We start from the raw sequence: 19830 nt of genomic DNA, 5'->3' as shown, positions 1-19830 counted from the left end.
ACTCTCTCATTAAAGTATTTTGCTTCTGTGTTTTATCTTTTATCAAAATCAGTAACTTGTATAATGCAGGACTCATCGACAAATAATTTATGAAACATTTCGGGTCCGTGGTTCTGATTTCACGCGGTAAATTAACATGTTACCAGTCGCCCCTTTTTTCAACCGCTCTTGGATACATTCCTTCTGTTTCGTTCTTTTCTGTTGCTTGCAAGCAGTAGCTAATGTAAGTGCAGCACACACTATCTTTTGTGTGTTCTACATCTTAACCTTGTTGCGCTGCGTTGTCAACTGACAGCTTTTCTCACAATAGTGATAGTGCTTCAATTACTGTCAATTAATACTGAACGTTTCCACGCCGCTGACGCTCAATGTGGTATATATAGTGATCGAAACTCACTGGATTATTTCTTCCTGTTTGATAAGGTTTGCACGAGCTGTGTTATTCAGTATTCACTCATCACTGTCGCCGGTATGTGTGTTACTGTGTTATGATGTGATGCTGATGGTGAAACATGGTAAAATACAAAGAAGTGCCTATATATACAGACGTTACTCCTGAATTATTTATTAATTCCATATGGAACAGACGTGAACCGGCATTATTACGTGGAATTGACATCGGTGAATGTACTGCTAAATGGACTACTGAATATTTATCGGAAAAAATTGGTGCGCTCGATGTTAAAGTTCATGTCAGCCAACATGAAAAGTTGGATTTCATAAATAAAAACTTCGTATACAAAACATTACCTTTCAATGAACTTTTAGAAAGAGTGTCAGGTACAAGTAAGGCTTTCTTTCTGAGTCCGAACGAGTATTATTATTTGAGATCTCTTGGACTTGATCCTAGAGGCCGTGAAATTGCCGATATTCGAAAGCAGTTTCCATTTATTGCTGCTGATCTAAAAATTCCTCATTTCTTTAAAGATGAGGCATTCTTTTCCAGTGTACTTCGGATTGGTTCAAAAAATGTTCAGTTGTGGACACATTATGATGTCATGGATAATATCCTTATACAAGTTCGTGGCCGGAAAAGAATTGCCTTGTTTAAACCATCAGAAGCTTTAAGCATGTACTTGGTGGGTGATAAATCGCGAGTATTGGATATTGACAATCCTGACGCCTCAGAGTTCCCAAAGTTTTCCAGTGTTCTTAGACACGAATGCATTATGGAATCAGGAGATATTATTTTTATTCCAGCACTTTGGTTTCACAATACATTAGCATTAGACAATGGGATTGCAGTAAATGTGTTCTGGAAACATTTGCCAGAAGAACTGTATGATAAGAAAGATGTATATGGAAATAAAGACCCCATTCCTGCTGCAAGGGTAAGAAACATGTATTTAATCAGCATCAGTTTGTTATCATTAAGATAAAGTAGGGATCCAGATATAGGAATCTCTATTACTTGTGACTATTTTGCAGGCTATACAGATGACTGAGAATGCCACAAAATTATTGGAAACATTGCCTGGTGAATACAGGGATTTCTACTGCATGAGAATGATAGCCATTCTTGAGAACAAACTATGCAGACAGGAAGACAAAATATAGACTTTAAGTCACTCCAGTGACACCATGAGTGTGACGATCAGTCATTCTTGAGGACAAATTTATAAATATAGTAAACTGAGAAAATATAATTGATGGAAAATAAACTGAGAAAATAAAACTGATGAAGTCCTACCATCAATTATTTCATTGTGTTCTTACAGTTAACTGTCAAATCAGACACTTAAATTTTTAAGACTACTCAATTTAATTAAGATATATAATTTTTTCAGTTTTATCACTATTTTGTTAAGGGCTAGGGCTTTTGCGCTGTAATCACTGTGGATCAAGATCATGCATACAAAGTATGTGGGTACTATGCTGATTATCGCTGCAAATACATTAACTGTTTTCACTTACCAGTAATCATTTAAAGAAAAATTAAATATTGCTCCATACCATAAGGAACATGTCAATATGCCCACAATAATATGATGATTTTGAAGACATGGCTCTCAGCAGCCTGAATGTATCTGAAAAAATTCGTTGTGGGTGTGGTTAATGGCATGAAAGCTGCAGAAGTTTCATATTTCTTTATTCAACACTACTGTACAAGGGGTAGTTCATGAGATACAGGATGAGAGTAAGAGTTACATAGTTGGCTTCCTCCTCCCCACACATATTTTTCATACTTGTGCAATACATGTATATAATGTGCACCAAAATATTTTCAGACATTGCGTATTATATGGTTCAGCTTTTTTCTGAATTTACCATGTAGTTTGTTCTTTATCAAGAAAAGAGCACGCAATATGGACATGGGGCTATACTGCACATCAATCTGTAAAAATAGCCCTTATTATTTATATTTGTGTTTGATCACTCATAACATATCATCTTCCAACTTAATATTGAAAGTGGGCTATGCTACTGGTAAGTCTGTCATTAGCCATGATTTTGAGGTGGGACACGTCTTTTGAACCAAGAACAATACAACAATCGACATAAATGTGTCGTATAATACTCTTGACCAAATAATGGGATTTACTGAAGTGTTTATTATCACTCTGCCAACTGGCAGTATACCCCATTTCACCAACTCACATCCAGTCACTCAACTTCACCAGTTCACAAATGGTCACCTTTTGACCTATCCTGGACCTCAGGTTTTACTACAGATCAGTATGGCACCACATGTAAGTTTTCTTATTCACATTCATTGGCTTCACCAACTCAGTCATACTTTCATCTTGAAACCTAGCTTCGGGCAATATGGAAGTGTGATTTCACCAAATCTGCTTTGACCCATGATATCATCAAGATGGCGGACCCCCCCCCCCCCCCCATTTCTAGCATTTACAATATGGTGACCATAACCTCACTAAATACACCTGCAAGCAAATGTATAAATGATGCAAAATTTTTCAGTTCAGCAATTAAATGAAACTAACAGGACAACTGTGGGAAGGTTTAGGGATGGGACAAGCTAAGTGAACAAGGATGTCACCATTGCAAATCAAACAAAACTGAAAAATAACACACACAAAATCCTTGAGAATAAACCAAACAAAAAAAATTTATGCACATTTGGAATCAAATATTTCATTTGACCAACATAGCTCCTAATATCTCTCACAAACAATTCAGAAACATAGACATCCCACACTAGAGTGTGCCACTGCTTACTCACACACACTATCTGCAAAAACAGTGTATTTTAAACGCATCATGCCTCAGTGATGTCACACAGTACAGTTACGACATGGGTCAAAGCAGGCGGGTGGAATCTTGACACTGCCCTAATTAGGCTACCTTACAGATCATTCTGTCACGACAACACACACGTTCAAAAGGCTAATATAAGTGTAGACAAAAAAAAAGGTCAACATTCTGTTCTCTTTCTGTCTGTCACAGGCCATATCATCATGTTATGGGATGAAACTGACATCCAGTACTGGGAAGTTCAGTTGATCCAAGTAGTGCATATGTTTGAACATAATTAAAAGTAAAATCTTTTCATATGTCAATTCAGTAAGCTTACGTGGTATTGCCCTTTGAACTAGTTATCTTCATGTGGAAGGTTTATGACGAAATTGTGGAGGGTAAGTAGTAGGCGAGAATAAATTTCACATATCATTTCTGTCAGCCCAATGTAGTGTTCCAAGCTGCTGCAGTTCTTTTTCTTTTTTTTTTTACATTAGAATTGTTTAGGGGAGAGTAAAAGATGAAAGGAACACTCAGTTCATTATACCCTTAATATGGTGAAATAAAGAACAGTTCATGGCATTTTTTCTTGCAGGGCTTAACATTATAAAGCTAAAGTCTAGATCAGGCCAGCAGCAGTCAATGCAGTGCTTATGCACTGCTCATAGGTTGGCAACATGTTAGTTTCGCATACCCAGTGGGATGATACTTTCACGTAACCAGAGGTGAGAAGAGAGGCAATAAATTTCTAGCACTGAAATTAACCATTGTCTTGTTTGCTGTTTATTGGTGTGTATTCGTGAGTTTCAAGATAAATATTATGTGACTATTGCAGCAAATTCTATAAAGTGAAATGATTTAAGTGGTTTAGTTCTGCCTGGTGATGTCATCCTCTGTGTTTGTCTCGTGATTAATTGCAGACATGAAAATATATCAAATGTGACAGTGAAATGGCTCTTGCGGAGTCAAAGGTTTGTGTGGATGGAATCATCTGGAAATGCGGCAGTAGCTACCACTATTAAAAGTGTTCTACCAGAAAGGATTCTTGGTTTTCTGGAAGCAAAATGAAACTTAGTATCATTTTGCAATTTACATATTTATGGGTTTATGAATGTAAATTAAAATTTTTGCACTGGGAACTGGATTTGGCCAAGCAAACTATGGTGGACTGACGACAGTTTTGTAGAGAAGTGTATGGAAGTCGTCACTGAAACAGAATGAGAAACATGGTGGTGCCAGTCAGATTGCGGAGATCAATAAATCTGTTTGGCAAGTAGTAGCTTAGGAGAGGGAACAAAAAAACAATAACATAGGTGTTTGGTGGTATGCAACAAGATGCATAACATACAAGTGAAGTGCCACCCCCACCCCACCCAAACCCGAATTTTGTTTCTGTATGTTTTGCTTAGACTTTCAGAAGCTGTTCTTTTAAAAATTACTAAAGAGATTATTTTGCTATGGACAACAGTAATAGCAGACAGTTTCTCTACATACAAATGTCTAAAAAACAAAGATTTCCAACAGCTTACCATCAATCACAAATTGACTTTCAGGGATCTGAAGACAGGTGCCCATACAAATACTATAGAGGTCATGAGGTCTGCCATTAAATGGTTCCTGTATGGCGCCGGACAATGAAAGAAATATTTTCGTAGTTACCTCTTCGAATATGTTTGGAGGAAACAAATTCAACAAGAGTCACATTTCACTGCTAATTGCTACTCCTAATGCAAGCAGCAATTTGATTAATATTATTGGTTGCCACAAATACTTTATTATTTTTCATGATTTCTTCAGTTACACGAGATGGTTGTACCTCACAGCAAGTGCTGACAATATTCCTGCACAGAATATGTAAGTATGCCACTGGGTCTGTTCTCCACTTTTATCCCCATTACCTTGGAACATGGTTAGACTGAGGATGTTATTCAGATTAGTTCAGACAGGGAAAGCTAGATTATGACTAGAATTACATAAAGAACTAAAAGTTGGAAAATAGTAAAACAGGTTGATGTGTAAAGTTTCGCAGATGTTTTAAATTGTGTGTAAAGTTTGTTGGAACTCACTAAATGCTCACATTCTGTAATACTGGATGAATATAATCTGAGTAATTTGCACACTGAGAGAGATGTTACCTCAATACTTACACAGTTTCTAACTGTAATACTTGACTTACTGTGCTAAGCATTTAATGTAGTGTTGTAGATATTAATGGATATATTATAATAGCAATTTAAATTCAGTTGATAACTATGGAAGGTTGAAATTCAGCCTTTAGACACAAAACCTGGAATTGGGACTGTGTGCTGGGTTAGCTTTTTAGTAATATAGAACTGATGTGTGTTACAACCACTCACTGCAGAAGCACAATGAGAATTCCAAACAGTATATGGGGATTGTGACAGAATAACTTAAATCTTCAACTGGTAGTTGTGAGATCCTGAGGAAGTAATCTCATCAGCCTAAAATGGCCAAGAAACTAAACGCATCACTCCTTGAACTCTTAAAGGAATGGGTGTTGTGCGAATGAGGCAAATGGCAGAACAATGCTTTTGAGGAATACTTTAATATTGTAATTTCACAAAGTCATTAAGATGAATGCAATGAGGGCATGTAAGGGAAATGATGAAGAATTACCCATTTCATGCACATCTACATCAGGCATGGCTAAAATTTGCACTCTGGGAGTGCACCTGAGTCTGCCCAGCACTCTGCTTCCTCCACCACTGCACAATTCTGAGCCCTAAAAGTGGAGTCCACCACCCAACGAGACTCGTGGAGATGCTTGTCCCCTTGAAACAGGATTGATTTAATGAAACTGGTTTATCAATTTGAAGTTAACAAATTAAAACCTGCCCTCCAGAAACCTCCCCCAGATAATTTGGTGGCAAGTGGCAATCTAACAGCGGTACAGGGCTTAATTTCAACACTGATCTACCTTCAGGTACTGTGTCCCTGAAGTCCAGCCATACAATCTTGACTTGCTAAACGTAGCTGTACTTCCCTATGATGCAGTTGTGGTTACACTTCACTCCCATCTGTGCACAAAATTGAACCTTGCATGACTATAATGCTCGGAAAGGGGTTGCTACACCATTAGAGGAAGAACAAACTGATCTGGTAAAATCAGCTACATTATCAAGGCCTTTAACCTCCAACTCAGTTAGTGTACAGAATTTACATCATTTATACAATTTACATAGAAGCAATTCAGAGCCAGGCTGCTAAATTTGTTACCGGTAGGTTCGAACAACACATACATGTTACTGAGATGTTTTGGGAACACAAATAAGAATCTCTGGAGCGAAGGTCACATTCTTTTTGAGAAACACTATTGAGAAAATTTAGAGAACCAGCATTTGAAGCTGACTACCAAACGATTCTACTGCCGGCAACATACATTGCGCATAAGTATCACAAAGATAAGATACAAGAAATGTGGAGGCATATAGACACTCTTTTTCCCTCACTCTATTTGCGAGTGGAACGGGAAAGGGAATGACTAGTGGTGGTACAAGGTACCCTCCACCACACACCATGTAGTGGCTTGCAGAGTATCTATGTAGATGTACACAATAGCACTCAGAATTCAGAGTGCTTGTGAGACTGAAACTAGTGACGATTGACATAACAGTTCCATCCTATCAAATTTACTCACTCACATGTAACAGTGCCATGACTTTGCTGCTCTGCCACCTGGTACTTAATATATGAACATCCAGGAGTTTTCGAATCTGCCAGCAATAACACGATTTGCCCAGGACACAAACTATGCTAACCCCTCCAGTCTTGACCACACAAGTATCAATGGTAATCAGTGGCAACACTGAACCAGTATACAAATGAATAATTAGTCTCATCCCACTTTCCAACAGTTGGTTAAGTGATGAAATATGTCTTAAGCTATGTTCAGTTAAACTATTTCCATCTAAATCTGTAGATATCGTCACCAGCAAAAATGTACTTTGAAGCAGAAATGAAAATCACTGCCTGCGTGACTGTACATATTTAAAATGAAATGAACAAATACAAAGCTTATGATGTAACTAATGTGGGCTGCCATCTGTCATTAGCTCAGACATTAATCAAGACCTGACTCGGCGAAGAGTTCTCGGGCTTCCAGCCGGGTGGCGGTGTCTTCAAACAGCGACGTTTCGACGAGTGACATACTCATCATCTTCTGGCGAAGATGATGAGTATGTCACTCGTCGAAACGTCGCTGTTTGAAGACACCGCCACCCGGCTGGAAGCCCGAGAACTCTTCGCCAGCTGTATACGCCGGGAAAGCATACACTCACATTTAAGACCTGACTCGTTCTCCTCAAACAATGGTCTCTTGGTCCTACTAATGACTTCTGAGTCTGCTGTGTTGTCAAACAAGGTTCCTCTAATGGACATTCTATAAAAACTCTCTCAGAAATAATTCACACTTCTTTATTATTCTTATAAAATGCTTTTTTCTGATGGACTATTTTTTTTCCTCAGTCATCCATTCCTTGAACTTGTCTGTCTTTTGGTTGCCAAGGGATGGCTGCCCTTGGAAATTGTGTCCTACCCCTCTTTCATTTGTATCTTCTTGTATCCTTATGCCAGTCCTCTTTTTTTCATAACTATGCTCCGAAGCATACCATGAAGACATGGTGTCCTTGGGCATGCTGCCATCTCACTGACGTGACAAATGTAGCTTCCTGCCTCCACACAGTCCCAAGAACTCTAATTAATGTCTGTGCCCCATTAAAATTGAAATACCTCATGATCTACCATTTGGATCACAATGCTGTTTTTGCCAAATTTACAAATAAAATTCTACATATATTTAAATATGATTGCACTTGACTATTTCTCTCCTTCATTATTTTAATTTATTAATTTGTTAAGATGGAGTGTAATGAACATGAGTAGTTGCATAACCTACCATGCCATGTCTCACCACGATGCCATTGTGTATAAAACTTCCATGAATTTTGAATAACAATATGATGCCTCCACTTTCTGATACTTCTCCGCCATGTAGGTATATTTCACATTCACCCATTTTCTCTTGTCCCAATATTTTGCTATACTTCACAGCCTTTGTTTCTCACATTTTCATTTCCTTCACAAGAACTACCGATTTCTCCACATTTTAAGGAAACAATCTGATACTTAATGCCAATTTCCTTGCCACATAAAATTTATATTATCGAAATGTAGCCCTAATACATCAAATTACAATAAGGCTATATCTTTGTACAATGTACATACTGTTTTCACTGTTACTTTGTTGCTGTTGTGTTGTGTGTCACCAACCATACTGCCCACATTACTAATGACAAATGGTTGGAATGTGGCCAAAGGATCTGTCACTTAGGAATCTGGACAGGCAAGCAAAAGATTAGTAGACACAAATGTAGTTTGAATAAATATATTGTACTCAACTTATTCTGAAGCACTTCTATAATGGTGACAACTTGTTACAGCCATGGCTTGCAATAAGCAAGGCCTGACACAGAATGTACCTATATACATTGAAGGTTGGCCAGTAGAGCTAACTGTCAAGAAGTCGGAGTAATGTTCGGCACCAACTAGCATCAAGGAACTCTCACTAGATGCATGGAACTACAATTAGCAATAAAGATTGGCACCCAGATGGTCGCCGCTTATAACACCGTCCTCGCGGTCCTCATTGGTCGGTGGTCCAGATGTTCTTCATTGGCAGTGAAGTTCAAAGCTCTGCTTGCAGTGCCTGTGGGGGAATTTGCAATGTGCTGGCTCTGGCAGTATCAGTAACCTACAATACTACACACCCCCCCCCCCCCCCCCCCAACTTCTTCACTGTCATCATATAATGACCATTGCTGCAATGACGCTGGGATGCATGGTGTGGATGAAGGAAGTGATGAGGAGATACGAGCTGAAGCTTTACCTGGTGCCAAGCTCCAGTCCATGCTCCAGTATTTCACGTGTGGACTTCCCAGAATGCCAGCTGAGAAATGAGTTGGAGTGCTTGCCCGTGCACCCCATGACAATGCGAGACATTCTGGTGGTGAAACTGCAATGACATCTTGAAGTGGCGCGACGGCCCCGTGGCCAGATGCGGAATGGAGGAAACAATCACATGTGGACGTCTGCTGTCCACATGGCAACAGATGAGGTGTAAAGCCCACGCTTGGTTACAGGTGAGGTGTAATGTCCAGATCTATTGGCTCAGAGCCAGGTGCTGGTGATGCAGGGCCCCACGTAACCGGAAGGGATGGAGGCTGCATCATCTGGGCATGCCATGAATCTGGGAACAGAGTATCAGTGGGGGCATCATGCAATTTACAGGTGCAAAGTTGATTCAGGTGTCACCAGTGCAATCTGGCTAGACCCTATATCAAAAATGTGCAACTGCAAGCAACTTTACACTTTCCCAGCACCACTGACCTCCGTACAACCTGGAGGAGATAGAGGGGAAAAAAGGCAGAGTCATTAGGTTTATACATCACCAGAGGGGGCAGAGGAGGTGCTGACGCTGCGGTACCACAACTGGCGTGAGGTGTGATGTCGCCATCCACGAAGCAAATCTGCCAGCAGTGCACCATTGCAAGGCTGGGAGGGATAGGACAAGAAGGGCAGCAAAGCTTCATCCCATTTGTGGTCCATCTGCTGCTTAAAAGTTGGACTGTGGATGAAAAGGCGCACTTTTGATGTGACAAATCCCATTGGCTGTACAGAAGTCTCCAAATTCTGCAGACACAAATTGTGGTCCATTGTCAGTCACAAGCAGCTCTGGTAGATCCTTAAGGCAAAATATCGATTGCAAGGCTTGAAGAGTGCAGTGTGTCATCAGAGAGTGCTTGGGAACCATAAAGGAAACTTGCCAGATGCGGTAACGACAATCAGCTTCCAAAATGCTACTCCAGGCAGGTGTAAAATGAATGTGTGCAATGGAAAATACTGAATGCGAAAATGAAGATTTGGCCCTGTCTGACTACCCCCTGAAGCAGATCTTATGATCTCTTAATAGTGATATTATCTTCTCCTGCTTGCTCTTCAACATATACATTACAACATGAACATAAATGAATGATTAAGGGAACTAGTAACTACAAAATGATAAATGCTGTTTCTGCTTATACATATATTGTAGATTAAAACCCCTTTATATATTACAACTGTTTGTATGTCAATGTCCAATGGACATAAAGAGATACAAATAAATTTCCTAACTAATATGACTGATCAATTGCCCAAATTTGCCCCTTTTTATTGCTAAGCGATCTAATGTAAATAACGCGAGATGACTGATGTCATCTACATACCAAACACTAGAAGACATTACTTTCAAAAATGATCTACAGTGGTGTGCAACATCAGTGGAAATAAAACTTACATGATCACAGCTGTTTAGCTTCATAGCCCTAATATGCCGAAGCTATTAGCAATATCATCATATATACTGTGTCCGGTGGATCGGAGTGGTGGTTCTCATACACGTCTATGACGATGGAAGAACTCCAGCCACAAATAAAAACTCTTCCATACACAAGGACAGCAGAAGGTGGTCCTCTGACTAGTATAATCTAATACTGTCTTTTTCTCTCTGTGATCCAGCCACAAGGACAGAATTCAGATAACGTCTTTACGTGAGTATAAGCAGAAGTAGTGCTCTCAATCCCTGAATGCTGCTTACTCAACGATGACTCCCTTCCTGGAGGCAAAGTCCAGAATTGTGCAACAGTACAGTGCCTAACCGTTCTAACTATAAAATCTCCTGAGAGCAAAAACAGCAAGTCCGTCTGCACCAACCAAAGCTGATACTTGGCGATCATCAAACACGGGCGCTCAAAATGGCAGACCACCTTCTTTCCAGCAATGCTCGCCTCCCCTCCCTCGTAACTGCCGAAGGTGAATCATATTCTTGAAACCACAGAAATTCTCCCTCTCTACAGATTCTTCCAAACACCAACCAACCATATTTTAGTCTTTTGTCGTACAGCGCGGAAAGTTTGCGAGGAAATACTTACCCTGTTAATTAGGAATTCATACAATGGTACACTTCTTAGAGTAAAATTCGTTGGAAATAACCCAGCCTGCATGATTTCCGAGGTAGCAATTCCTCGTTCCTCTCTGCTGCGTCCAAGATTTTCAGAGTTTCTGAAGTATTATCCAGTTATCCTTCCGGCCCTGCTACAATACCAGCTGGCCACCACTGTATTGTGCTGCAGTGCTCAGGTGCCCCGACTGTCTGTCTTGGCTACTTCCTGTGTCAAGCAGGACCAACGCACCTGTGAGGGCTTTTCCACCCAGGGCCTGAGTTACGCCTGCCATTTCATTTCCATTGGCGTTCCAGCCTCTGCTAGTATAGGCAATCATTCATTATGCCATTTTGATAATAAAGACACTCCGTCACCTTTCATGCAATAAGTGTTAACAAGTATTTACAAGGTGTATGTGACAATGTCAGTGTTCTTTAAACATTCATATATATGATGTACAAACTATCAAATGATACCTAATTCTGGTTGTAAATCAGGGCAAAGTATGTAGATGAGTGCTTAAAGCCATCTTGCAAGCTAAGAAGTGTTCCAGTAGCATATAGCAAAATACAAATGCAAGCACTGCCAAGGTGATTCAGGCTTTGGCCAATCAAAGGATCAGTGAGGAGGGGTTCCCCACAATCATGGCAGTGAGCCATCATCTGCTCTGTTTGCGAGTCCATGGTAAACCACAATATCAGCAAGCTAATTGTTTGGTGCAGACCATGCCCGATTGAATCTGATAAAGCGAACTAAGAACATGTCTCTGGAGAGCCTTTGGCATCACCACACACAATTGTTAGATTCACTACATAACAATAGGACATGTTGTAGCACAGACAATGTGCAAAGTATCAGCGTACAATTGGGCTAACAATTTGTTCCACAGTGCGAGGCCAACCACTGTGGACATAGTGCAACAGAATCTGCAAGACTGCATCTACTGTCATTGCCTGAGGGATCTTCCGGTGATCTAATGAAAACTTGTCCAGCATGTCTGAATCCTGTGCATCAATGTGGCAACAACATACTTCTGAGACATAAAATCTGTGTCCAGTCCCAAAGGAAGATGCAAAAGTGTGACTGCACTGGCATGCTTGATGTGGGCGTGTACTCTATCTCACATTGGATATTGGTAATGTGATAAGATGAGAGCCCAACATTACAATTTCTGTGCAGTGCAATTCGGAATGGGCTTGGCTGGGGTGAAAAGTGACTGCCAAGGCTTGTGGTCAGTGACCAAGAACTTTCTTGTGCACAAATACTGATGAAACTGAGTCACTCCATAGATGATGGCAAGCACCTTGTTCTCTATTTGCAAATTGTTGCTCTGAGCTTTGTTAAGCAATTTGGAGGCAAAGGGTATCGATCATCTGCAGAACCAATCCTGTGCGAGAATACAGCACCAGTGCCATATAAAGAGGCCTCCATGGTGAAGACTACAGGTTTGGAAGGATTAAAATGAATGGCAATGATCACTGAGCAAAGTGCCCTTGAGTTGTCAAAAAACAGTGTCACATTTCTGGGACCACGTGAAAGCTACAGTCTTGCAGTGAAGGCTGTGCAACTGTACCACTATCTGAGCTGCATTCAGAATAAAGTGGATTTAATATGTCAATATGTTAGCTCCTCTAGCACTGACTGCTATTTAGTAAGATTCACTGGAGGTTGGAGGTCACGAATGGCCTGCAAGTGGGACTGCATTGGATGAACACCCTGAGAATTACTTACATGCCCTAAGTATTCAGTCTCAGTTTGAAAGAACACACACTTGGCTCTGTTACATTAAAGCCTGCCTATCATAACACTTGGAACACTGCGTGCAAATCACTAAGGTGCTTGTAAACTGTGTGAAATGACACCCCTAAATCATCAAAGTAACTTGTACACAAAGACACTGAAGCAGTTAACTGTTCCAAATAGCACTGGAAAATTTCCAGCACGGATGCACTACCGAAAGTCAAATGAAGAAATTTGAAGAGACCCTTGTGCTTATTAATGACAGATACTTGCTGTAACTGTTCGTCTAAAGGGATCTTGAGATAGGCATCGCATAAATCAGTCTTAGAGAAGTAATGACCAGCTCCCAAAGGGCCCAAAAGTTCATCAGCTCAAGGTAAAGTAAATGAATCAATCACTGTTTGGGGGTTCACTGTTGCCTTGAAGTCTGCATATGCAATTTGCCTGAAGGCTTCTTGATGAATACTAATGGAGATGCCCACTGACTGGCAGTGATGGGTGTAACAATGCCGCTGCCCTGCCATTGTGATAGTTCCTGACCAACCTGTTCAAGGAACATGTGTGGTACAGTGCAAGCCCTGAAGAAGTGAGGCAATTGTGGTGCCACTAATTGTGATGCAGGCATGTGTGGGCCTTGAGGTGGTTGGTTTGCCATAGCAAAGCAAAAAAATGTTAAAACTAAATCAATATGTGGCAGCACATGGTAACATGTGTAACAAAGTTAGAAGCTTTGCCTAAGCCATCAGCAAAGCAGACTTTAAATTCAGCACACAACTGAGCAACACTTTTCTTTGAATCAAAATGAGTAACTGACAATGCATTTTCAACCACATGCAAGCCAAACGAATCAAACAAATTGAGGCCAAATATATTGGCACTATTCCGTGAACACAAAACCTGGTGTGACAGTCTTTTGCAAATTCTGGTATATGGCAGGAAGGCTGCAAGAACTGAGCACTGGAAATGTCTTGTGCATCATATGCTGTAAGCTTAGTGTGTGTTGTCTGCAGTGTGGGCTTGCCAAGAAGATCATAAGTATTGCGACTGAGAAAATAAACGGAACCGCCCATATCTAATTGCAACTGAATAGCTTGGCCAGCTATCACAGGGTCCATAAAGAGTTTGTTACAGTGGTGTTGCAACAAAGGAGAGGCTACCAATTTCTTAATTGTGAACTACCACACTTCCACTCCACACTAGAAACTCTGGTTTAGAATACACAAAGTGTACAGCAATTTTGATTTCTGTGGGCATATGTTAGGAGAGAGAGCCATATTTTTCTGCAAGCATAGCATGTGAACATATCCGCTCTTGCTCATGAAAAACAAGTGGCATTTTGTGGTTGGCATAAATGACACTTATGCGCTGAGAACTAGCAAGGGCAAGACTTCACGCCAGTAGCATGTTGGCCTGACTGTTTACATGGCTGTCTATGCTGAGTCCAAGTGGAACACTGGGTGCTTAACTTGGAAGCAGCCTGTTTGCGTGATCGAGCAATGCTATTGCTAGGCGCTACAGCATATATTTTTACTGATTGGAAACTATCTACGGCACTGTCACAAGAATAATTTGCAAAACTTGCTGCAAGGAAGGGTTGGGATACTTGAGAATCTGTTCCCTTATTTTATCATCAGCCACATTCTGAGTAATTGCGTCATGTAAACTTACACTGCCCAGTAAGCCCTTGAAAATCTGTCACCCACTGTCTATATATTTTTCATACTACTTCTTTAGTATACAAAATTCAAACCTGGCAGCCACCACCTGAACTTTCTCTTCATAATACTTATTCAAAACCTGGATTAATTCCTCATAGGTCATGAATACTGGCCACAGACTGGGAAATGGTTTGGAACACAGTTCATAGACTGACACACTAGATGTTGATAAGAAAAAAGGCGGTTAAAGTACCCAGTAATTAGTGTGCAGATGGATGAGCTTCAGACCCAGCCAAGTAATCAACCCAGTCCTCTTTATCCTCTTCAAATGGGCGAAACAGAAGCAATGCTGATGGCTGCATAAGTTGTGTCATTAACATATTTGGTGGCTTCTGATTGTAAGTCTCATTGGCTGCTGCTGTCTGCATTTGAATGACACCCCTCATCTCAGTAAGCTGCATTATTTGTTGCATCTGTAACTGATGAGGCCATGTTAAACCAGCTTTGGTACCAAAGGCACTTGCAATTGTGCCACTAACTGTGAAGCAGGCATGTGTCGGCCTTGAGGTGGTGGGTTTGCCATAGCAAAGCAAAAAATGTTAAAACTAAATCAATATGTGGCAGCACAAACAAGTAAACTGAACAAAAAAGGCAAGCATGGGTCTGAAACAGAAATGTTCACAAGCACAAATGTGAAAAGTGCATACAAAAATGTCCAGAAAACAATAAAAATTAGGCGACAAAGGCTTGTGTCAGTAGTCAGGGCAGCCGGGATACTGGGGTTCATATCCATGGTGGTTGGTGGCAGTGATGGACAAGGAGCTGTGAAGATGGGGGCCCCATTGGTGATGCCATGCCCTGGTGAAGGGAGCATCTCAGGCTCCAGGTGATTTAAAGAGCTGCTATCTGCAACAGAAGATGAAGGTAAGTCACAGGAAACAGGGGTCTCCCCAAGATGGGACAACATCTGATTAATATGTGCACAACACACAGGGCCTGTAAGTAGGGTAACCTCCACCGTGCCCCCCCCCCCCCCCTTAGCAGGTGGGAGATAAAGCCTGGGGCCAATGGGAATGACCTTGTGGGTAAATCAGTGTCCAAACTAGGTCCTGGAGGGAAAATTGATGATGCCGGGTCTGCCAGTAGGGTTATAGAGGTGGGGAAGGATGCATTAAGGAAAGTCATGGCCAATGGACACGCCCATGTAAGTATGCTGTAGGGGTAAACCCATCTTGTGGAGTTGACATAAGATGCCAGAAAGAGTGGCAATGCTGTCTCTAAAGAGTGGTGGCAGATCAGTGTGGACATCAGCATTTTAAATGTGTGAACAAACCGTTCAACTCAGCCATTGGAAACAGGGTGGAATGGGGCCTTGTGAAGAAGTTCAATGCTGTTGTTTGAGCAAAAAGTGGTAAATTCTGTTGATGCGAATTGGGGCCCATTATTGCTAACAATGGTCTCAGGCAAACCTTTGATGGCAAAAATGCAGTTGAGCATCTGTATGGTTACCCTTATGGAGGTGGTTGGATATTTCCAAGACATACAGAAACACAGTATCAGCATCAACCAGGATGAGCCAGGTGTGCCCAGGAAATGTCCCCACGAAATCGATGTGGAGACTGGACCAAGGGGTCGAGGCATTAGGTCAAGGAAGGAACTGATAAGGGCAGACTGCTTGACTACTCTGACTCATGTGACAAGAAGTAACCGTTGTGGTGACATCTGTGTCCATGCCCCGCCAACAGACATGGCGGCAGCCCAGTCTCTTAGTGAGCACCAGCCTCCAGTGTCACTCATGTAAGCAAATGGGGACCCACTGCCGGAGGTTCATGGGGATGATGACCCTGGTCGGCCCAGTGTTGCCCTGGAAGAGAAGAACCACCTGGAGAACAGACAACTCATTTCGGTGTTACCAGTAACCTTGCAGCCTCAGGCGATGAAGCAGTCAATGGTCAGCCAGCTACCCAATGAACCTCCAGCAGGAACAGGTGAGCAGACATGTGCCAGGTGATGAACTTGTGTCCAACGGCAGGTTGGCGACTGCTTCTTCTGCTGCACTGTCTAATTGGAAACACACATCGGAATATTCATCGAATATCAGGTGCTGCCCAAGAGGTAAGTGAGAAAGTATATCAGCATTAGAATGGTGGGATATAAAGTGGTGCTGAATGTCGTAGTGACAAATAGACAAGAACAAAGCCCACTGCTGAAGGTGGCATGCTGTTTTTGTAGGGACAGAAGCTGTCATTTTAAAGAGCAGAAGAAAGAGTTTATGGTCAGCCAGTAGTATTAACTTTCTACGATAGACATAATCATGGAATTTCTTGACCCCAAATATAGTTGCTAACATTCCTTTTTCAATTTGGCTGTAGTTCCTTTGAGGATTTGAGAAAGACATATACTCAAAGGCAATGGGCTGCTCCAAACCATCCATAGCCTGGGACAGAAGTGCATTCAGGCTGTAATTGGAAGCATCAGCAGCTAAGATCTGAAGTCTGGTCAGATCATAGGCTTCCAGATACATGGAGCAAGGGAAAGCTTTCTTTAGTGCCCAGAATGCCTTGTCACAGTCAGGCGAACAATGCCATGTCACGTTCTTCCAAAGTAGTCAGTGTAAGGGTTCAGCCGTGGCTGCCGGATGAGAGATGAACCTGTGATAGCAGTTTAATTGTCCCAGGACTGACTTTAATTGGCTGGTGTTGGAGGGAGGAGGGAGATGCTCAATGGCATCCACACATTGAGGCATCAACCTGATCCCTGCAGCACTGAATATGTGGCTTAAGTATTCTACTTGATTCTCAAAACAACATTTGTCTTTGTTGCCCTTACGATTGGTCTGCTGGAACACTGTGAACAGGGAACAAGATTGTTGTCCGGGTCCTGGGCGTCTTCGCCGGACACCAATATGTCATCTAAATAACTGGCTGTGTCTGATATTTCACCTGTTATGTGTTCCAGAAAGATGTTGGCCACACTGGTGTCACCAAAAGGCAACTGATTATGCTGGAAAAGGCCAAATGGCATATTGATGATGAGAAGCTGCCAGCAGTTGTCGTCCAATGGTATCTGGAGACATGGATCCTTCGGGTTGATTTTGGCAAAGATGCACCCACCAGCCAGATGAGAGAAAATTTCGTTGACTTTGGGAATGAGGGGTCGTCGATTACTGACTGGGCATTCACTATATGCTTGAAATCTACCCAAATGCGCAACGCTTCATTAGGTTTTTCTATGATAACAATCGGCGATTCCCACTGACTGTGAGGCACTGGCATGAGGACATTCGCATCCTGAAGTCACTGCAGTTCCCGGTGAAGTGTAGGAAGGAGGGCCACATGAGCTTCAAAGCAAATAATGCCTTTAGTGGATTGCTCAAAGACAGAGCCAAACTGTGTCATCAGTTCCTGTAAGTAGGAGTTATCCATGACTGACCGGATGGAAAGAGCAGAATCATGGACCTCCAGGCCTAAAATATTAAAAAGGTCCTTGCCTAAGAGGTTGTTAGCACAGGGAGAATTGATGACCAGAATCAGAGCTGTCAGTGCCATAGAGTAGTACTGGACTGAAGCAAAAAACTGGATGCACATCACAATACAATCATCGCTATAACTGCGAAGAGGGATGTCGAACGAGTGTAACTACTGGACTGAAGTGAAAAACTGGATGCACATCAGAATACAATCATCGGTATAACTGCGAAGAGGGATGTTGAACGGGTGTAAGGGTGGGGACCCCATCTGCACATATGATCTCCAATCAATGATAGTTACAGATGAGCTGGTATCAACCTGAAAGTTGAGGGGGCACATCGTTAATTGACAGGAGGGTATAAATGGCTCTCGTGGAATGTGAAAAGACCGACTGAACCAAAGAAATTGTGGGAAAAACATTGGCCACGTCATCCTTCCCATATCAGATAGATTAAAGTGGGTGGAATCAACCAATATCTTGGAGGAAGACTGACAGATCTCACCTTCATGTCCCCCTTTGTCACAGGTGGTGTATTTATTGCACCAGTGGGGACTGTGACATTGCGGATGCTGGGAAGAACAACACTGAAAGGAGGGCAACGATTATGGGCAGCGACCAACCGCAAAGTTGGCACTGACAGCTGAGTCTCTGTCAGCCTGATAAGCACAGAAGAGGGCATGGCCAGCACGTTGGTCACATAGCATACACAGAGGACAGATCCTGGAGAGAGGCACTGGAATGTAACAATGGCTCAAATGCCCTTATGACTGAAAGACGTGTGTCCAAAGAAGGAACTTTCAGTTTCAACTGGTTGACATGGAGCACGTCGTCATCTGGTGCATGAATGAGAATGATGCCACACATAGGGAAGCCACATAGAACTGTTTACAGGTAGGATTCTGACAGACAAAATGCCAGTCGCAGGATGAGCCTTCAAGATGCATGTTCCATTCCCGGGAAGACTGCCGGGTGGCCTTGTGGCAGCAAAAAAATTTATGAATTGCAGCGGCCACATGGATTCTGGGCTTTGAAGTACACGGAAAGAGTGACCTTCAGATTGTTATAGGAGAGAACATGGGATTCCACCTCCCAGTTGTTATAGCTGCGGGAGGTGGCAGATCTCAGGCCCTGCATATGCCAGGAGGTAGGCATGCCACTGGGTGTCCCCATGATGCCATGGGTCACGAAGTTCTGCTCCATACATGTCACATAGTTGGTCCAAGATTCCACCTTCTTGCCAAACTATTCAAATGCTGATGGAGCCACCCAGATGTTCTTGACCAAAATGTCCATTGAGACAAAAACCTTGGGAGGTGTGCTTGACAGTGACTTCAGTCACTCAATGAGAATTTGGTCAGTCCACTGCATCTGCTAGAGCAGAAGTAACATGTGGCTGAAGGCGTCCATCTCTTCTGTCATATTTGACCCCCTTTAACATTCTAAAAAATGAACAGTACACTCTGCCTAACACAGCAGGCCTGCACATGTGAATCACAACATTGGGAAGTTAATTTCCTCGTCACCACTGAAATGTCTGTAAACTATGGACAGAAAAAGTTCTAAGTCACCCGTAAGAATTTTTTTAACTCTAAACTCCCAACACAATTTCTCTTCTGACTTATAAAGTAAAGACACTTAAGCTAGTCAATTCTGATACCCACAAAAAAAAAAATCAATGTTTTCATTGAGCAAAATAATACTATCTTAAGACAAAGATGGAAGTTTGTCATTACCAAAAAAAGTTAAGCAACAAAACAGTTATT

The 19830-nt window shown here is 41.8% G+C and overlaps 1 protein-coding gene across 1 annotated transcript; it reads left to right on the top strand.

The window, feature by feature from the left end:
• The first annotated feature begins 236 nt into the window (after positions 1-236).
• LOC124798410 (tRNA wybutosine-synthesizing protein 5-like) lies at positions 237-1692 on the top strand. The gene is made up of 2 exons (XM_047261805.1): positions 237-1331; positions 1429-1692. Exons 1-2 carry the CDS (start codon positions 513-515, stop codon positions 1555-1557), a joined length of 948 nt encoding a protein of 315 aa, XP_047117761.1. The 5' UTR covers positions 237-512; the 3' UTR covers positions 1558-1692.
• Positions 1693-19830: the final 18138 nt, after the last annotated feature.

Source organism: Schistocerca piceifrons, chromosome 5, assembly GCF_021461385.2.
Source record: "Schistocerca piceifrons isolate TAMUIC-IGC-003096 chromosome 5, iqSchPice1.1, whole genome shotgun sequence".
Classification (NCBI taxonomy): domain Eukaryota; kingdom Metazoa; phylum Arthropoda; class Insecta; order Orthoptera; family Acrididae; genus Schistocerca; species Schistocerca piceifrons.
The sequence above is the reverse complement of the archived record's forward strand: the minus strand, read 5'-3'. Positions and strand labels throughout refer to the sequence as shown.

Bases quoted from the DNA above. Each gene is read 5' to 3' on its own strand.
- LOC124798410 (XM_047261805.1), top strand. From the start codon at position 513: ATGGTAAAATACAAAGAAGTGCCTATATATACAGACGTTACTCCTGAA. The intron at 1,332-1,428 runs GTAAGAAACATG...ACTATTTTGCAG, and splicing joins ACCCCATTCCTGCTGCAAGG to GCTATACAGATGACTGAGAA.